At 34.9% G+C, this 20,052-nt stretch overlaps 1 protein-coding gene across 2 annotated transcripts; it reads right to left on the reverse strand.

Annotated features, from left to right (window-relative positions):
* Positions 1–504: 504 nt before the first annotated feature.
* Mcee (methylmalonyl-CoA epimerase) lies at positions 505–20,031 on the reverse strand. Of its 2 annotated transcripts, none has more exons than XM_027956016.3 (3): positions 19,741–20,031; positions 11,519–11,856; positions 505–890 (listed from the first exon to the last, which is right to left on the reverse strand). In XM_027956016.3, the coding sequence occupies exons 1-3, from the start codon at positions 19,931–19,933 to the stop codon at positions 738–740; spliced, it is 684 nt and encodes a 227-aa protein (XP_027811817.1). In that variant the 5' UTR covers positions 19,934–20,031; the 3' UTR covers positions 505–737. The 2 variants fall into 2 exon arrangements, with proteins under 2 accessions (XP_027811817.1, XP_027811827.1); XM_027956026.3 differs by having other exon boundaries at positions 19,667–19,784.
* Positions 20,032–20,052: the final 21 nt, after the last annotated feature.

A 20,052-nucleotide genomic window follows, 5' to 3' on the forward strand; every position in this document is an offset into this window, starting at 1 on the left:
TATGAAAATATCACACCAAACCCCATTAATATGTGCAATTAATTTAAAAAATTAATTGTTAAAAATTAATTTAATAAATTAATGTGTTAAAATGAAAAAATAAAAAGCAAAAAATTTTAATTTAAAAATAAATTGTGGGGCTGGGGATGTGGCTCAAGCAGTAGCGTGCTCGCCTGGCATGCGTGCGGCCCGGGTTCGATCCTCAGCACCACATACAAACAAAGATGTTGTATCCGCCGAAAACTAAAAAAGTAAATAAATATTAAAATTCTCCCTCTCACTTTAAAAAAAATAAAATAAAAATAAAAATAAATAAATTGTGGACTTTGGAAAATTGTTTTAAAAATTAAAAGCTTAGTTTTTAACATTCTTGAAAACAGCTTTGTCTCAAATATGTATGCATGTAACTCTCAGGTATACTTTCATAACTCCTTTGTACATCTAATCTGCTTCACACAGCCACATCCACACCCTTTAAACAGATAACATACTGTACTCAATTACTATTTTAAACGGGAGTAATTTATTTCTATGAATATGATTTTAATAATTTTCCCTAAGCATTTAATAAACAAGGCTTTTTCCAAATCTAATTTATACATATGTATGTACATATATTACATAATTTTAATATTTCTGTAATTTAGTCTTTAACTTTGGAAGCAGTACCATAATACATTCTGATAGTGTTTAAAAGGGTTTTTAGGGAAATTAATTAAGTTTCTTGCAAATATAAATCAAGCTTGCTCCAGTTCTATAAGAACTCCACCACAGTCTTTAGGATGGAGAAAAATAACTGGTTTTCCATGTGCTCCTATTTTGACCTCTTCACTTAGAATACGGATCTTCTTTTTTTTCAAATCCATCATCACTGCATTTATATTATCCACCTTGAAAAAAGAAATAAGAACATAAATAAGATCATAAATATAGCAAGTTATAGTATCATAACGACTTAGAAACAACTTTGAGAACTTACACAGCATTATCTCCTCTACCTTTGGAAAAGACTATTCTTAAGCCACCACATGAAATGAAAGCAGGGCTAGGGTGTAGCTCAGTGGCACAGTGCTTGTCTAACATGTATGAGACTCTTGAGTTCAAGTCCCAGGATGGGAAAAAAATAATGAAAAATAAACTCAAACAGAGAAGTAAATGAAGTTACTAAATCTTCTTAGGTGAGCAACTGTAATGCCGTAAAAAACTCATTGTGGGTAAATGTTACCCGTTATAACTTAAATAGTATGTCCTCTTTATCATAGTTTCTTCTGGAAGTAATATTGGTGATTTTGGACAAATTGTTTTTTCCTGAGAACCTTGTGTTCCTCAAACCAAGGAAATGAGGAGGCTGTAGTTTGGACCTTAAGTATCTTCCAAAGATCCACATGGTAAAAGTTTGAATCTTGGGGTAGTGCTATTGTGAGGTGGCAGAGCTTTTAGGAGATGGAAATTAGTGGGAAATCTTCAGGTAATTAGGAATGTACTCTTGAAGGGGACAGTGGGACCTCAGTCCCTTCCTCTTCCTCTTTAGCTCCTTAGCCATGAGGTGAGCAGTTTTTCCACTGCCGTGTGTTTCCTGCCAGGACATGCTGCTTTGCCACAGGCCCAAAAGCATTGGGGCTAACCAACCATGAACTGAAACCTCAAAAACTGTGAGTCAGAATAAACTTTTTTTCTTTATAAAATTATTATTTCAGGTATTCATTTGATATAGATGGAAAGCGAACAATAGTCCCACCATATAAATTGACTATAGATTAAAATGAGATAACAGAGTTTTTCCCTCCCAAATTAATTGGTTATTAACTCTGAAATTTAAACTTGAAATACATAAAAATCATTATTAAACTGCTATCAAAATATAGGCTGGGGATGTGGCTCAAGCAGTAGCGCCCTCGCCTGGCATGCATGCGGCTGGGGTTCGATCCTCAGCACCACATACAAACAAAGATGTTGTGTCTGCTGAAAACTAAAAAATAAATATTAAAAAATTCTCTCTCTCTCTAAAAAAAAAAACTGCTATCAAAATGTTATTCTAAAAAATCTAGAATTTTTTTATAATTTTGTAATTCTCTTCTAAATTATTTCTATTTGCTTCATATTTATTTGCAGTCTAGGAAATGATAAAGAAATGATCCTCCTCTATCTTGGAAAGTCAGCCTCTCAGACAGGGAACCTGGAAATGGGTTAAATGACCACATTCCCAGGCAATCTGAACTCACTCTAGAATTCAATGACTTAATAGCATTCCAAATATCAAAAGTGGGGGTGTATGGGGGGATAATAGAAGACTGATTTCCCACCACACAGACCTAACATGTTAATATTTATGTAATCTTATTTCCAAAAAACCAAAGGTTGTATATTGAATTCTAAAACTGACCAAACAACTAGTGAGAATACTAAATGTTACCATAAACTATGACTTCTTCATATGATATACATTCTACTTGTATTCCTATAATGTTTTAAAACTCCTAGTCATGCCTACATTATGACTATGTTCATTTCATGTTAATTTGTATGGTAGCTGCTCTACTCTAATTTTTTTCTAAAAAGAACATGCATGAGCTGGTTGAATGGTCACACCCACTGGATCATTCTTCGGAAAATTAGTTCTCACCAAAGTCAGGCATTGTCAATTTTATTTTTTAAAATAGTTTTTTAGTTATAGGTAGACAAAATACCTTTGTTTTATTTTTTTAAATTTTTTTAGTTATACATGGCCACAATATCTTTATTTTGCTTATTTATTTTTATGTGGTGCTGAGGATCGAACCCAGGGTCTCACACATGCGAGACGAGCACTCTACCACTGAGCCACAACACCAGTCCCACCTTTATTTTATTTATTTACATGAGGTGCTCAGGATTGAACCCAGTACCTCACACATGTTAGGTAAGTGCTCAATGGCTGAGACACAACCTCAGCCCTTTACCTTATTTTTAAAAATTTCTATAAATATTGTTGAGCTTTGTTCTGATTGTTATATGGAATTGGAACAGTCTCTAGTCTAGACTAATTTCTTACTCCTGAAAGCACTTTTGAATACTCTACCCATTGCCCCCATGTATTTCAAGGTTTTTCCACTATGACTGGCAAGAACAAACCACTCCACCTCTGGGTGATGTTTGTTCCCTCTGATCCTTTCAGAGGGCTCTGCGTTCAGCAACAGGTAGCTTCCTAACATGCATCTCTACCTGATTCTCAGATGGCGATGTGAAAGGCTATAGATCTCTGGAGCATCTATGCAGCTCTCTCCTTTTAGCACATTACATTATCAACTCCAAGAACCAAGAACCAAGAACCAAGGCTTCCTCAGACTCCCAACTTCTAGGTTCTCAGTTTGGCAAAACTGTGAAGCTCCACTGGATTCCCCTGTCCTGCAAGGAAGACTTGGAAACTCTTCAGCCATATCTGGTTGAGAAATTGCAAGCATCCTTTTATTTGCTTCCCCTCTCTCAGGGGATTAGCTTTCTTTGCTGCTTGACATTCAATGCCAGACAACCACTCTTTTGTATAGTTTGTTTACATGTTTCAAGGAGGAGGATAAACTGCTCTCTGTTATTCCACCTTAGCTGAAATTAGAATTCTAAATTGTAGGGATTTTTGGTTATTACTTAACCAGTGTTATTACATGTTATTCTATAATTTTTGTCTTTTTTTTTTCTGATTGCTTAAATGATTTGACCTTTATCCTGGTTTTCAGCTTGATGATGGTATGCTTAAGTTTTTTATTTTATTGCATTTGTCCTACTTGGGGTTGCTAAGCTTAATGAATGTATGGGTTGATATCTTACATCAGATTGGTAATGTCCTTGTTGACTATTCAATTATTGCTTCTATTTTATTTTTCTCTTGCCTTCCTTTCCAGGACTCCACCCTGTGCTAGAACTTTTGACCACATTCTTCATCTCTCTTATGCTCTCTTTTCTTTTCCTTTCATAGTGTTTTACCCTGCCCCACCCCTCTCCATATTTTTGCCTCTTGATTTTTGGACTTCTAGCCTAGAGGATAGGCTAGAACCATGAGAGGATAAATTTTTGTTATGCTAAGCCGCCGAGTTTGTGGTGATTCCTTACAAGAGACAAACTCTAGATAGGGCAGAGGGGTTGGAGGGGAAGGGAGATGGTATGGGGTTATTAATGATGGTGGAATGTGATAATCATTATTATCCAAAGTACAGGTATGAAGACATGAATTGGTATGAATATACTGTGTATACAACCAGAGATATGAAAAATTGTGCTCTATATGTGTAATAAGAATTGTATGGGCTGGGGTTGTGGCTCAGCAGTAGAGTGCTCGTCTAGCACTTATGAGGCCCTGGGTTCAATCCTCAGCACCACATAAAAATAAAATAAAGGTGCTGTGTCCACCAAAAACTAAAAAATAAATATTAAAAAATTCTCTCTCTCTCTCAAAAAAAGAATTGTAATGCATTCTGCTGTCATATATAAATAAAAAAGGAAAAAAAAAAGAACTCCAGGAAACTCATACAATAACTATATATGTGTACTGTAACTGAATAATTAAGGACACTGATAAGACTCTACATTGTGTACAACCAGGGAATTGTAATGTTGTGCTCTATTTGTGTACAATGAATTGAAATGCATTCTGCTGCCATGTATAACTAAGTAAAACAAAGAAACAAAAAAATAACACTAATATCAGATGGTAAGTGCCAAGTTTTTCATATATACATACCCAAGTTGGGATTCGGAGCTATGTAGAGAAGCAAGGGAAAGGTCAGAGTGATTCAAGTGATAGAGTTGGAGACATCAGTGTAAATTCATGAGCTTATGTTATTTTGTGAGCCCAACATGGTTTACATATAGAAATATTTACACATAAGTTTAAATGTACAGTATATAAACGCATATTTCCTTTCTGTGTTAGTTCAAAGGGCCTAGACCAAAGACACACCAGCAGCAATGAGCACACCTAGAGATCCCATCTTGGTTTCTAACACGGTTTTCCAGTAATAAGAACCAAAGCTTCTTGGAGAAACAACTGGTTCTAGAATTAGGGTAAGGAATATGAGTTTGGAGAACCTTGTAGTCCCAGAAAATAAGGAAATTCTCAAAAAAAAAAAAAAAAAAAAGGCATAGGGTATGCCAAAGGGACACAAGTGCCAAACAAAAGAGTTTTTCAATGGTCAAAGTTAAAATGATTTGAGGGATAAAGTATAAAATAAATATCCACAAGCACATATTGATATAACTATCTACTCCTGAAGTGTGGACATCCCATAATGACCTCCTTCCAAAGAGCACAGTATGAAAGAGAAAGAAAAAAAAAAGGTAACTTTACAGTGAAGACACCTGACAATACCGCCTCAATTAGGAGATGAGGGTTCATATCAACAGCGACAAGTCATGTTGATAGGATTTGTCCTGATAGGATGTGATGATAATGGTACTTCATCTCTGTGGTCTTCCTTCCCAGAATAACCTCATTTAATCAGAAAAAAAATTCAAATATCAAGTGGGGGATAGTTTACAAAATATCTGGCCAGAAATCCTCAAGAGTATCTAGGTCATCAAAAACATGGAAAGTCTGAGAAACTATCATAGGCAAGAGGAACTCAAGGAGACATGATTATGTGATGTGTGATCCTGGAGGGGATTCTGGAACAGAAAAAGGATGCTGGAAAGAAGAATGAAATTGTGGCATTTGCTGGTAAATGGATGGAACTGGACAATATCATGCTAAGCAAAACAAGCCAATCTCAAAGAACCAAAGGTTGAATGTTTTCTTTGATATTTGGATGATAGTTCACAAGGGGGAGTGGCTAGGGAAGAATAGAGATAATTTGAATTAGACAGAGGGAGGAGAGGGATATGGGGGTTAGGAATGACAGTAGAATGAATTAGACATATATGCAATTCTATGTGTATATATGATTACATGGCTGGTGTAACTATACAACCGAAGAATGAGAAGTTATACTCCATCTATGTATGATGTCAAAATGCATTCTACTATCATGTATAACCAGAAAAAAAAAAAAGGATGCTGGGTAAAAACAAAGGAAGTCTGAATAATGTACATTAGTGTACCATAATAGATCATTATTTATTCATTAATGGTGACAACTGCATCATATTAATGTTAAATGTTAATATTTTTAAAAGAATCTGAGGAGATTAATCACTATATGTAATGAGTGAATCTTATTAGAATACTGATTAGAACAAGTCAACTACAAAAAGACACCGGTAACTCAATCTCGAAAATTTGATTTACAAATTGTGTATAGATGTCTTTAAATATTTACCTGTAATTTTGATCAACAGGATAATGCCATTATGGTTATTTACTTCTTAGAGATACAAACTGAATAAGGGCAAAATGAAGTTGCAAATTACTAAAAGTTTTAATAAAGGGGAAAGAAAGATGGTGTGGGTGTTGAATCAGGATGATGGATGTTTGGAGGTTCATTACATTATTTTTTCTACTTCTTGTATGTTTGAAATTTTTCATAATATAATCATGAGTCTTTTCATATTGCCCTTTTGGTAACTTCTGTTTTCTTCATGAATGTTCAACTTAGAGAACATTCTACTCAAGTATAAATATGTAGAATTCTGATGCTCAGGGCTTATCCTCTAAGATTTAAGTTAGGTTTATTTTTTTACATGCCTAATTAACATTAGACTGGCATCTTTATTTGTTACTATTTCTATCACTAACTTTGATTTTAAAGATCTTGTATCGTATTAATTCTTCTCTTAGTGTTGCTATAAAATTTACAATTCTTTAAGAGTACTCTGAATGTTTTGTTTGGTGGTAATAAAAAGAATGGAAGAAAAATGTCTTAATTTTCTGAGCTGAAAGTACATTCGATAGTTATAAGAAATGCAAAGCAATTTTATTTGAGAAATTAAGTCTTAAAAATGTGTTTTCAGTCTTTTAAAAATGCTTTTATAGTCTGTCAAACAATCAAAGTTGTGCATCAGATAACTCTCTAAAGCCTTAAGTGTCATTAATGAAAATGTGGGCAGATTCTCACTTCAAATTCTTGTGTGTGAGTTTATACTGATTTTCTTTGTCATTGTATATTAAGTGGCAATAATCCAAATTAAAAATGTTTGGATTATTATGATCAGAATTCAGAATCTTCTTTGGTCTTATATCTTCTTTGGTGCTCAGCTGCCCCATCTAAAGATGGCAATGCAATTTTGTTTGTTGGAAGGCAAGTCATTTTGTAAATAACATCTTTTAATCTTAAGTTATATAACTCTAGTTTTATGAACAAGTAAACTTTTATGAACAAGTAATAAAGTGCCACTTTTAATAGTGCTTTAAATTTTGATTGACTTAATAAACAGGTTATTATTTTACATAGAATTATAATGGTGTAAATTCATGTCAATAATGAATGAATTCAATACTCAAATTCATTTAAATCTATAAAAATTAAAATGAAATGTTGGCATTAAATATTTACGTTGCAATTGTCTCTCCCCTAAAGCTAAAAACTAAGTGAATTACACAAACCTAACACTGTTCTTACTTTGCAAGTTTTAGAAGTTTTTATGTTTTCTTGGGAATTATTTCAAAATGTGTATGTTACCTTAAGTGTGCATGGTTTCTATACAGTCTAGTGATTGTTATGGACAGTATTTCCCAAATGCTCATCTCCACTGAAATGTTCACCAGTTGAAAAAAACTTTTTTTAAAAAAAGGAAAAACCCCAAAATAAACCTGTAGATTTATTTAATTGATAAGTATCTTAGTTTGTATCTTGAATGGCCCCTCAAGACTCTGTATTAAAGGACTGGACCCCAAGTGATGTCACTACTGGAAGGTGGTGGAACCTTTAAGAGGTGGGGTCTAATGGAAGGAAGTTAAGTCATTAGGAGCCTATTCTTGAAGGGGATATTGGAACCCCACCCTTCCTCATTTTTTTTCTCCTCTCTTTCTTATGTTTTGCTTCCTGGCTACCATAAAGTGAACAGGCTTCTTTTGGAATCTGCTCCCAACATGACGTTCATTGCCACCAAAGACCCAAAGTAACAGGCCCCAGTGACCATGATCTGAAATCTATAAACCATGAGATAAAATAAACCTTTCCTTCTTGTAAGTTGATTTTCTTAGGTACTTTGTCACAATGATGGAAAGATGACTGATACAACAGGATTCTTTTATTCCAAAAAGATTTCTCACTTTATTACTTTTTTTTTCTCTCTCTCTCTCTCTAATAAAATGCCCTTTCTTTTGGAAAATGTTAGTATTGGATGGTGGTTTTAGTAGCATAGAAAGTTAAAAATCTCACCAAATGGTCCATTTTGTTTTGTTTTGCTGTGTTCTCTGAAAATTTTGTCATACTATAAAATCCACACACATGGGAACCTATGATACAGAGTTCACTAGAAGTATTTATTCCTGGGGTTTATTGTAAGCCAAAGTCAAAATGAGAAGAGACTTTTTTTTTCTTTCTTTCTTTTTCTTTTTTTTTTTTTTTTTTGTGATGGGATCTTACAATGTTGCCCAGGCTGGCTTCTGGCTTATAACACCTTGGCTCAACAGAGGGCTCCTGCCTCAGACTGCCATGTAGCTTGGACTCTAGGCACCATATCACCATACCTGGCTACAAAGGAGATATATATATATATATATATATATATATATATATATATATATTTTTTTTTTTTTTTTTTTTTTTTTTTTTTTTGTAAAGTGCTCGTCTAGCATGTGTGAGGCACTGGGTTTGATCCTCAGTACCACATAAAAATAAAATAAGGATTTTTTTTTTAAAGGGGTAATTTCTGTCTTCTTGAATGAAGACCATATCCTAGCATGCGGAAAAGAAGTTAACTCATTAGTCTTTTATTTTAAAGTTATAAAATTTTCCTTTCAGTTGGCATATGTGCTCAATGAAAAAAATCTGTAAAACACACAAAACAAGTCATTGATTTTTTGACCACTTGGAAAATAAGAGCATTTCTTTACATTTTGCTATGTGGTTTTTGTTGTTGTTGTTGTTTTTTGTTTTGTTTTTTTTTTTTTTTTTGGCTTTTTTTGGTGCTACAGATTGGACCCAGAGGCGCTTTACTACTGTGCTACATCCCCAGTCATTTTTTATTTTTTATTTTTAGGCAGGGTCTCATTAAGTTGCCCAGGGTGGCGTAGAACTTGCAATTCTCCTGACTCATCCTTCTGAATAGTTGGGGCTACAGGTACATGGCCACACCTGGCATTTAGATCATCTTGAAGCTGTTTGTCCTGTATTCTCTCTGTGCCTTCTCTTCCCTCTGACTAGTAAATAGTGATGCCTGGAACAATTCTGTCAGTCATATATTACAGATGACAGACTTGCCCCATCACTGGGACAAGCTCACTTTTAGACTGAGAATAAGAAAATAAAATCTCTAGTTAAGCCATTATTTTTTGTGCATGTTGTGGAATGATGACAGATGGATGTCAGGCTAAAGTAGCAACTAACCACTTTACATATTTTCTCCTATTACCTACCTTTATTTTATACTTATATACATTATTATTTCTCCCTTTTGATCTCTACTTTTGAATTTGCTGTTACTTTACTGAACTTCACTTTTCTTTACTTCACTGAACTTCTAACTTACACAGTCAGCCTCCTTTGAAGGCATAGGCTCTCTTGATGTAGAACCCAGATAGTACAGTGTGGGAGAGAGGAGAGTAGATTCAAAGGCAGATGGTCCTGCTTCTCATCCTGTGGGGCTTACACAAACCCTCGGGTCCACTGATAAAACCTGCAGCCAAAAGTAACCTCCTGAGAATGGAATAGAGACTAAATATTAGACTTTGTATAGTTCCCTGGTCTAATACCTTATAGCTCCCCCACCTCAAAAAAATTTTTTTTTGAGAGAGAGAGAGAGAGAAGAGAGAATTTTTTTAATATTTATTTTTCAGTTTTTTCGGTGGACACAATATCTGTATTTTTTAATTTTCATGTGGTACTGAGGATCGAATCCAGCGTCCCGCGCATGCCAGGCGAGAACGTTACCACTTGAGCCACATACCTAGCCCCCCCCACTTCAAATTTTAAGCTCAGTTAATACAATGAAAGCAAATGGCCTCATGGCTGAGAGTGCAGACCCTAGAATCAGAACAAATTTGGGTTTGAACCCCAGCCTTGCCACCTACAACTAATGCTATTGTGGGCAAGTTAACAAAATATGTTTTCTTACTTGTTAAATGGGGTTAATAGCACCCTCATGGATTAGTTATGAGAATTAAAGAAAATAATGAATGTTTAGTACTTCATATACTGCAAAAGATACTCAGTAAGTATTAGTTGTTATAACTCTGTCTTTCCACATTCTAGTCCCTCTGCCTGGAACACCTTTTTCCTCTTGTTCATCTGGGGAATCCCTTCACAGTCATTGTAACTCATGCTCTATAAGAACATTCCCAGCTCCTTGGCCTGGTAAGAATGATCAATTCTTCCCTTTGTTTGGGCACTGAGAAGACACACATGTTAATCTTAATCTTAAATAATATATTAATATTAAACTAATCACAGTATAGTTTACTTGCTTATTTAAATATCTGTTCCTTCTGTGAACATGGTCCCTGTTGCATTCATTGCTAAATCTTAAGTACGCAGAACAGTCTATGTTATAGGTTCTCATATGTGTTTGCGACAACAAACTGAATACATCCTTAACTTCATTCTACAATCGACCCACCTTTCTTCTGGGTTAGGAATGAGACCTAAATATTAATTATCTCACTATTATTATCAAAAGACTTGTCTTACTAAATTAGTTTAAATTGAAGCCTAATTGGCATTGCTGGTATTCTAAAAGGCAGTTATCTGAACATGAATATCTACCAATAAATGAGCTGTAATGAAAATGCTCTCATCTAACATTTCTTAGTGTTTTCTCAGAAATTGTTAGCAAATGCAATTTAGAAGATCTTAAAAATCACAGTCAGTAATTGAAAATGTACTGCTTTTATAAAAGGAAGAAGTTATTAAAATTTTAAGGACAGAAAATAATTATAAGAATACTTTGGGCAGGGAGTGTAGCTCAGTAGTAGAGTGCATGCTTAGCTTGTATGAGGCCCTGGGTTCAATCTCCTGTACCAAAAGAAAAAAGAAAAGAATACTTTGCATGTGTATGGAAATTCTTACCCTATAAAATCTTTCACCTGCTTCTCCTATTTGCCTATGATAGTGAAAACAGTTATATTCCTATTACATGGGAAAACATTTACTATAGATAAAACCTTGAGTAAAGATTATGTTTTACCCAACTTTGGTGGCCTTTTCAGTGACAGTTGAATCTAGATTTCAATTAAATACACTATTTTTACAGTTTTCTAGAAGGAAAGAGAATACACACACACACACACGTGTTTGTGTGTGTGTGTGTATGTGTATTCACCTTTGAAGATTTTTATTTCCTTTAAAGAACTTAATAAAATTTTTGATGACAGTGACTACATGTTGTCTTAAAAAGTAAAACACATTCTGTTAATGAGAGATTTAAAATACCAACAATAAAATAATAAAAATACCTCAATGCAGATGTGATGCATTCCTCCAGCCTTGTTTTTCTGCAGAAAACCTGCAATTGGACTGTCATTTCCCAGTGGATGAAGTAATTCTATCTTGGTATTTCCCAGGTTGACAAAAACAACAGATACTCCATGTTCAGGAAGAGGGACCACCTCACTTACCTGGGCCCCCAAAATATTCTGATAAAATGCTGTGGACTTTTTCAAATCTGGCACTGCAATGGCTACATGATTGAGTTGACCAAGATTCCATACAGGATCTGCCACCTGATGCAAGGACTGTGATGCAGAAAAGCTTCTCACTGCTGGAACTGGATTTAGGAATTTTGAAAAACACCCTGAAAAATTGAACAGTCATTGGTATCCTTCTTTTGAGAATTAACGCATTTCAAATTATAATTTTAAAAAAACCAAACAAATAATACATAAGAAAATTAATTATTTAATGTCTATTCTTTTTAATTATTGAAATTAACTCAGGGGAAATAAATGGAAAAACTTACGTTAAAATTACTCTGTGCTGCCCAGAATTAAAAAGCTAATTGTCCAAAATTAAGAAAAGTAATTCTGAGCTTGAGCTAAGCACAGTGGTGCAAGCAAGCCTGTAATCCCAGCAACTCAGAAGGCTGAAGCAAGAGAGAACAAGTTCAAGATCAACTTCAGCAACTTAGAGAGGCTGTCTTAAAATAAAAAGGGCTATGGTATTGCTCAATGGTAGAGGGTCTCTGGGTTCAATTCCTACTATTATACACACACACATACACACACACACACACACACACACACACTGCTAATTCTGAACTTCAATTGGATTTTGAACAAAGAATGACACTTTTCATAATCATTTATATTTACTGGTAACACTTGAAGTATAATGGCATATTAAGAACTACTTGTTAAACTCTGAAGGGGTTAAGTCTGAATGTAACAGTGATACAACATACACTTAATGATAAAAGCAAGCCACTTTCTTTCCCACCTAAACACAATTTTTTGTTTATAATCTGTAATAAAGTCATGAAATGCATATCTATACAATAATTTTTAATGTGTATTTTATTTGAATGATTATCAACCAAGGAAAATATATCATTGTTGGGGGGATAAGCAAAGATCAAGGCAATAGTTAATTTATGAGAATTTCCTCTGACACCAGACTTTTTGTCATTTTGAAGGATTAGAGGCAGAACTTTGCTAATCTCCTTTCATTCAGTTGAAACCCCCTTTCATTCAGTAACTGAAGAAGGCTGCAAGACTTTCCCATTCCCACAAACATGGGAGTCCACAAAGAGTCCAACTCCCCAGAATGAAAAAATACATAAATGTATGAAGTCTAAATATAATTATGTAAAACTATATCACTTAATAATTTGGTATGAAATAGCAAGATGAAGATCATATACAGTATTTTTTTAAACAATAGGTGGGTAGTGAAAAAAACTTTACATAGTACCAAGTACAGCACAGCTATAGCTAATAAAATACCTCTTAACTGAAATTTTCTTTAGGAAGAAAATTAAAGTGATACTATTTTGTTTTATTTAACCTGATACACTGTAAGTCAGTAGAAGGCAAAATTCAGCCTAAGATGGTCTTCTACCCTGCCCCAGTCTATATTATGGGTTACTGAAATACTTAAAGGTTCTCATTACCAATAGGGCAATATAGTTCTGTTTTATGGACTCACTGCTATTATGAAATCCAAATGTATTACAACTCAGCATATATATATGGACACACACACACAAACTCAGCATATATATATATATATATATATATATATATACACACACACACACACACACACACACACACATACACACACACATATATAAATGTACAACTGAAATGAAATTACATAAAAAGAATACCCAATCCTTATATAATGGCATAAAATAAAAATAAATAAATAAATAAAGAATACCCAATCTTTACTAGAAGTGATGTGCTTTTTTTTATCCATCATTTGTTATTTTAGATTTAAAAAAATATTAGTAGTACCCACTAAATATGTAACTTTGTTTGTTGTGTAGACAGTTGGTGCCCAAACAATACAGTACCAGACATACATAGATATACAACAAATTCATCCATTCTTATCGTTATTGATATATAATGATGATTTTCTAGCTGAGTGGCACGAGGGATTTTCTGCAGAGACACGGTGATAATGAACTTTACAAAGACTAACGACCAACAAAATCATTGCAAGCTGCTCCTCCTTTCTTTCTTCTCATGTTTACTGTATGTGCAACTTGCAATGGAAGTTTAATGAAGTATTTATATTATAAAAAACATTGTATACAGGATTAATGAGCTTTTGGGTAGTATGCACACTACTGTCATTGAAAGTTTAAGGGTATGTCAAATATTGTGCTGGTATCTGGATTGTCCTTACCAGAATTACTTCTACAAGAGATGGAGCAGGTAGAGATCCTTAATTAATATAATTAATTAATATAATATAAAATAATTAATATAATTAATATAACACTATCATAAGCATTTGAATATACAGATATGTTAAAGGAACAAATTATAGGATATTTAAATGAAAACAGTTTTATACCCTATGCCACTTTGCTTTAGGAATATTGAAAAAACTTTTGTCACTGAAAATGAAGGCCAATTCACGTTATTTGAAGCCTCACTGTAGAATTCCTCTATAACTATTTTATCATTTGATTTACCAGGACAGGTTCTTTTTTAATAGAAAACAAAATCTGCTTTATATGTTAGAGAGACCACAGCATTTTTCATATTGTAAAAATTTAAGATTTTGAAGCCACCTAGGTTTATCTTTTCTCTAGAGATGGGAAATGGTTTCAGAAATACAATATAATTCTTTGTTGGTTTCTTTGGCCCCCTAAGACATACATTCTAGAATTAGGATAGAAAAAAATACAGCAATACCAATGAAAATTCAATAATTTAGCTTCTTTAAAAGGAGAGGATAGAGCCAGGTACAGGGGTGCATGCCTCCCAGCAGCTCGGGAGGCTGAGGCAGGAGGATCATGAATTCAAGGCCAGCCTCAGCAAGGGTGAGGTGCTAAGCAACTCAGTGAGACCTTGTCTCTAACTAAAATACAAAATAGGGTTGGGGATGTGGCTCAGTGGTTGAGTGTCCATGAGTTTAATCCCTGGTACCAAAAAAAAAAAAAAAAAGGACAGGATATAAAAATGGCCAACAAGCATATTAGATATTCAATAATATTAGTGATTAAAGAAAAGCCAATCAAATCCATGATGAGATACTACTTCACAGCCATCAAGAAAAACAAAATAAACAAGTGTTGATGAGTATGTAGAGAAACTGGAACCCTTGTATTTTGTTGATAAAAATGTAAAATGGTGCAGCTGTAAAGGGATGGTTTGTCAGTTCCTTAGAAAATTAAACAAATTATCATATGACCCAGGGATTCCACACCTAAGTACCCCAAATAGCTGCAAACAGGAATTTAAAATCTTGTACACTAATAATCACAGTAGCAGCATTCCCAATAGACAAACAATGAAATATTATTCATATCTACATAAGGAAGTTATTATCTGGATGCAAAGTATTCATACATGCTACAATGTGGATGAATGTATAATATATTTGTAATATGTAACTAATATTAATGATAGAAGGCTGACATAAAAGGTCACATGCTGTACGATCCTAATTACATATAATATCTAGAATAGGTAAATCTATAGTGACAGAAGGCAAAACAATGGTTGCCAGAGGCTGGGAGGAGGAGGGAACAGAAACAACTGTTTAATATGAATGGGTTTACTTTTGGGGTGACAAAAATGTTTTGGAACTGGATAAAGGTAACAGCTGCACAACACTGCAAGTGTAATAAATACTGTTAAATTGTACATTTTTATTTCTCCCCAGGGCCAAGGATCTAACCCAGAGTCTTGTGTTTGTTAGTAACTGTATATTTTTTAATGGTTAATTTTATGTTATGTGAACTTTACCTTGATATGGAAGAGGAAGATGAAAATGAGGAGGAATGATAATAATCCTAGCAGTAAAAATCTGTGGATAAAACCCTGTAGACCAAGCAAACTGGGTAAGGATCAGGGAATAAAGGCTTTTAAATATATATGTGTGTGTGTATTATATATATTAGTGATTAATGATTAATTAGTGACAATACACACACACACACATATACACATACACACACACACACACATTTTCCAGTGTTACTGAGATATGATGGACAAATTGAAATTGCATGTACTGAAAGTTTTTAAATATGTATATAATATGAAATGATTTTCACAAACTAACTTTTTTTTTTCAAATATTTATTTTTTAGTTGTAGTTGGACACTATCTTTATTTTATTTTTACGTGTGCTGAGGATAGAACCCAGGGCCTTGCGCATCCTAGGCGAGGACTCTACCGCTGAGCCACAATCCCAGCCCCTCAAACTAACTTTTTTTTTTAAATATTTATTTTTTAGTTATAGGTGGACACAATATCTTTATTTTATTTGTATGTGGTGCTGGTGATTGAACCCAGTACCTCATGCATGGTAGGTGAGCACTTACCTCTGAGCCATAGCCCAACCCATCAAACTGACTTTTTAAAAAGATATTATTTCATATTTTCACCCAACTGGTAGGAACTCTCAACTCTAGAATTAGATTTCTGTCTCTGAGCTCAGAAGGGTGCAGTACAATTGTACTGCTTTAAACTCCACAGTAGATCATTTGTAATTATTCCAATAAGGGTTATTTTGTAAAAATAAACTACAAAGTGTAACTATGTGTGAATAAACATGTAAAATACTTGAAAATAGGAGAATTAAAAACCAAGGGTGTAAAGATGAATAACCATTTTAAAACAACTTACTTTCACACACATCAGAAATGTGGTATATGAGACATACATATATATAAAACAAAATCTAGTATGTTAACTCTTAATTCTTACCTTCCTGTGTATCAGTTCTCATTAATCATGTTCTTACTAATAACTTCTACTGTTTTGACTTAAAAATAACATGCCTTTCTTTCAGTTCAGATTTGGCATTTCAGATTAGGTTTTCCAGACAGTTTCCAAATAAATAAAGGTTTACCTTCAAGAATTTATATTGAAATTCATTAAGGGTACTTAGTATTTAAACAAATTAGATGTTAACTTTGTATATAAAGTGTCATAAAATTGTGACTAATCACTTGTAATAAGTTTTTCAACAGCTTTATCTCAACAATTATATTTAGAAAACAGATTTATAATTTACATATCATGAAGTTCACCAATTTGAGGTGTAAATTCAGTAGTTTTTAGAATATTTGCAAAGTTGTGCAACCTTCACATAATTTTTATTTTCACATTTAGATTTTAGGTTTAAGTATTATTATGTAAGAGGCAGTGTGCCTTATGGTTAGGAATATGGGCTCTAGTGCTAGAAAGTTCTAATTCAAACCTTGACCTTACCATTCAGTTGTGTTACTGAGCTGTTACTCAACCACTCTATACCAGTATTTCTGCATATATAAAATGAAAACAGTATCCATCTAATAGGGAATGTCATAAAACCAAATGGTAAATATATATGAAGAGTTGAAAAAAGAGCCCAGCACAAAGTAAATAATAAATACCAAGAGTTACCATTGTTGGCACCCTTAGAAAGGTTACATTAACAACTTGCTTACAAATGTAAGCATCTCTGACTACTAATGTACTTTATGCTTTTAAAGGATCCCATGAAAGTTAACTCTGTACCACCTCAGTCACAGTATTGCCCTTATGCTACAATCTCATTCAATAGCTAAAATAACTTGTATACACAGTGCTTTTGTATTCACTGCTTCATTCATTAATGCAGTTTATTATTTTTCATGATAAGGAGACCACTCACCTCCTTTCTCTCTAGAAAATTGTGTGGGCTCCAATTTGAGAACATTGTTGGTAGTAATTGAGTATTTATCGATTGATATCATGTTGTAGTTTTGCTGTTGGGAGGTATTAAAAGCATAGTATTCTGTTTAATTTTTAGTGTAGAAATACAGATTTACCATTTTGCTGAGTTAAAATTAGTTGCTAATGATAACTCTCCAACATACACTGATCATGACTGGTAATTTTTGGAAACTTCTTTTAATATCATAAACAAATAGAAACTACACATTATGCCTTTATAAGAACCTATAAGCTGGCTATTATCCCCAAAGCTAATATGTTGCAAATCATCTCTAGGTATTTTCTATATTTTGTTAACAGCTGGGATTTATTAATAGTGAAGTACAGAATCCCCTGGGGTAAAATCTAGCTGATTTTACCTGACCTTTCCAGTACAGACCTGTGGGCTTATTTCATTGTTAAGATTTATGCATTAATGTTCCTATGTAGTATTGTCTAAATCTGTAATCCTGCCTAACCAAACTGAAATTACAAATACTGATGTGGGAGTGTACCATGTGGTAGCCTAACTCATCCTATTAGTGTTTGTAGCCACTGAAATAATGATCACAAAGACTAATGAAGTGAGAATGTTATTTTATTTAATCCTCACAATAATTCTATGGACTAGATGATATTATTTTCCTCATCTTTTTAGAAATAAGGAAATAGGCTAAACAGATCACAAGTGATTTTCCTCAATATCACAATAAGATGCAAAGTGGGGCCACTAGCCCAGGTCTGTCAAACATTGAAGTTGATGTTATTAAATGATTATGTTTAACTCTCATCCCTCTAAAATTCTTTACCATTCTTTCAATTCTCAGTTTTCAATGTCTTTGGCTTATGCAATTACCTAAGAGATGTCTTGCTAAGAAATAACAAGACAGCTTTTTGTTTTATGAGTTGTTTTACAAAAAGTTATGTGCAATGGTATGTGAGCTAAAATGCTGACCTGCATTTTACCAAGGATATTAAGGCCAATAGGGTTAATTGTTAACAAAATCTGAATATTATGTTAACTAGATATTCATTTTAACTGTGCTCAACATTTTTTTCATGTGTATACATATATTTCACTTTTTAAAACTGATTTAAGTGTTGAGACAGCTAAACCTACTAAGTACACTTTTTCTTTGCATATGGATGCTCATCACTTAACCCTGGACATGATAATTAAGAAATTCTGTGACTAATGAGAAAGGCTTGAGTGATCAATAAAGAACTGATCCAGTTTGAGATGGGACTTCAATGGATGGCTAGGACTTCAGGTTTCAATAGGCTGACTACAGAGGGCACTTTTTAGGAGAGAAACCTAACAAAACTTTATTCCCTGGGCTGGGGCTGCAGCTCAGTGGTGGAGCGCTTGCCTGTAAACTGAGGCACTGGTGGAGCGCTTGCCTGTAAACTGAGGCACTGGGTTCTATCCTCAGCACTACACAAAAATAAATAGATTGTGTCCATGTACAACTAAAAAAATTAAAAACCAAAACCACTATTTCCTTGAACACTTTTGAAGGTGCTGGCTGAAGGATTTGCCACACTATGTTCAGGAGTAAGTCTGGGAATTATCACGTTGTACTTATATCAAATAGGAAATCTCAGATTAGGGGGGGAAATGCTTGCGTTTGTAAAGAGAGGAAGAGAAGAAAAAGAGGGAGGAGAAAGTGGGAAACTCAGAAAACTTGACCATCAGTCATCACAGATTCCATGTAGACATAAAGAAAAAAAAGTGGAGGTGGAGCGACCTTGAGGAGTTTCAAAATACTTCTCTGTTTATATAGAAGATGATAAATACACTAGGGCACGTGGGTAAAATATTTCTTTGGTATTCTTTACCCCAGTGACTTTCAGTTGTTCCTGCAGGGGATCTATGCTTGAATTCAGCTTAAGTCCACAGGACTTGCCCTCTTTTCTATATTTTCCCCAATGTCTTATGGTATGCGGTGAACACTCAATTCCTCCTCCATTTACTTCCTTCCTTTTCATCTGCCCCTGCCTTGCAGGTCCCACACACAGCTCACAGGGTGGCACACTAAGACAACCACCACCGCCCCCGCCCCGCTTTTAAGTGACTGCTGGCTAAGGTGCTGACAGAAGCTGCGAAAGGCGGCTCCGTAGGGCAGGACGCTTTAGACCCAGGTGGTTGGCCACCGGTGGTCTCCTCCGCCCCGGGCCTCCGGTTCGGCGCACACCGCCCTGCCCCGCCCCACGGTGATCCCAACGGTGCCCGGTATTCACCTACGGCCAACGTAGCCCCCGCCATGGCAGCCCCCGCCACGGCCGTCAACACACGCGCCATCTTGGGAAGCTACCTGCTAGGTCCCGACTGGCTGCAGAGCCGGCGAGGAAAGAGGGCGAGGGGCGTGGCCACGTGGTGAGGTGACTGGCTAGAGACCTAAGGGGCGGGGAAAGGCGGCCAGGGGGCGTGGCGAGCGTGTTTGGATTCCTAGGGAAGATGGAAGAGACCCGGCCTTCTGGTAAGAGTGCGTTCCTGTTACCTTGCATAATTTGACTCTCACCGGGCTCTAAAACTCGCCACCTACTGTATCCAAAGAAGAAACGTAAAACGACCACGCGTCACCAGTTGTGGGCCCCTCAGGAAACCCAAACATAAAGTCTGGAGG

This window comes from Marmota flaviventris, chromosome 2, assembly GCF_047511675.1.
Source record: "Marmota flaviventris isolate mMarFla1 chromosome 2, mMarFla1.hap1, whole genome shotgun sequence".
In the NCBI taxonomy this organism is placed as follows: domain Eukaryota; kingdom Metazoa; phylum Chordata; class Mammalia; order Rodentia; family Sciuridae; genus Marmota; species Marmota flaviventris.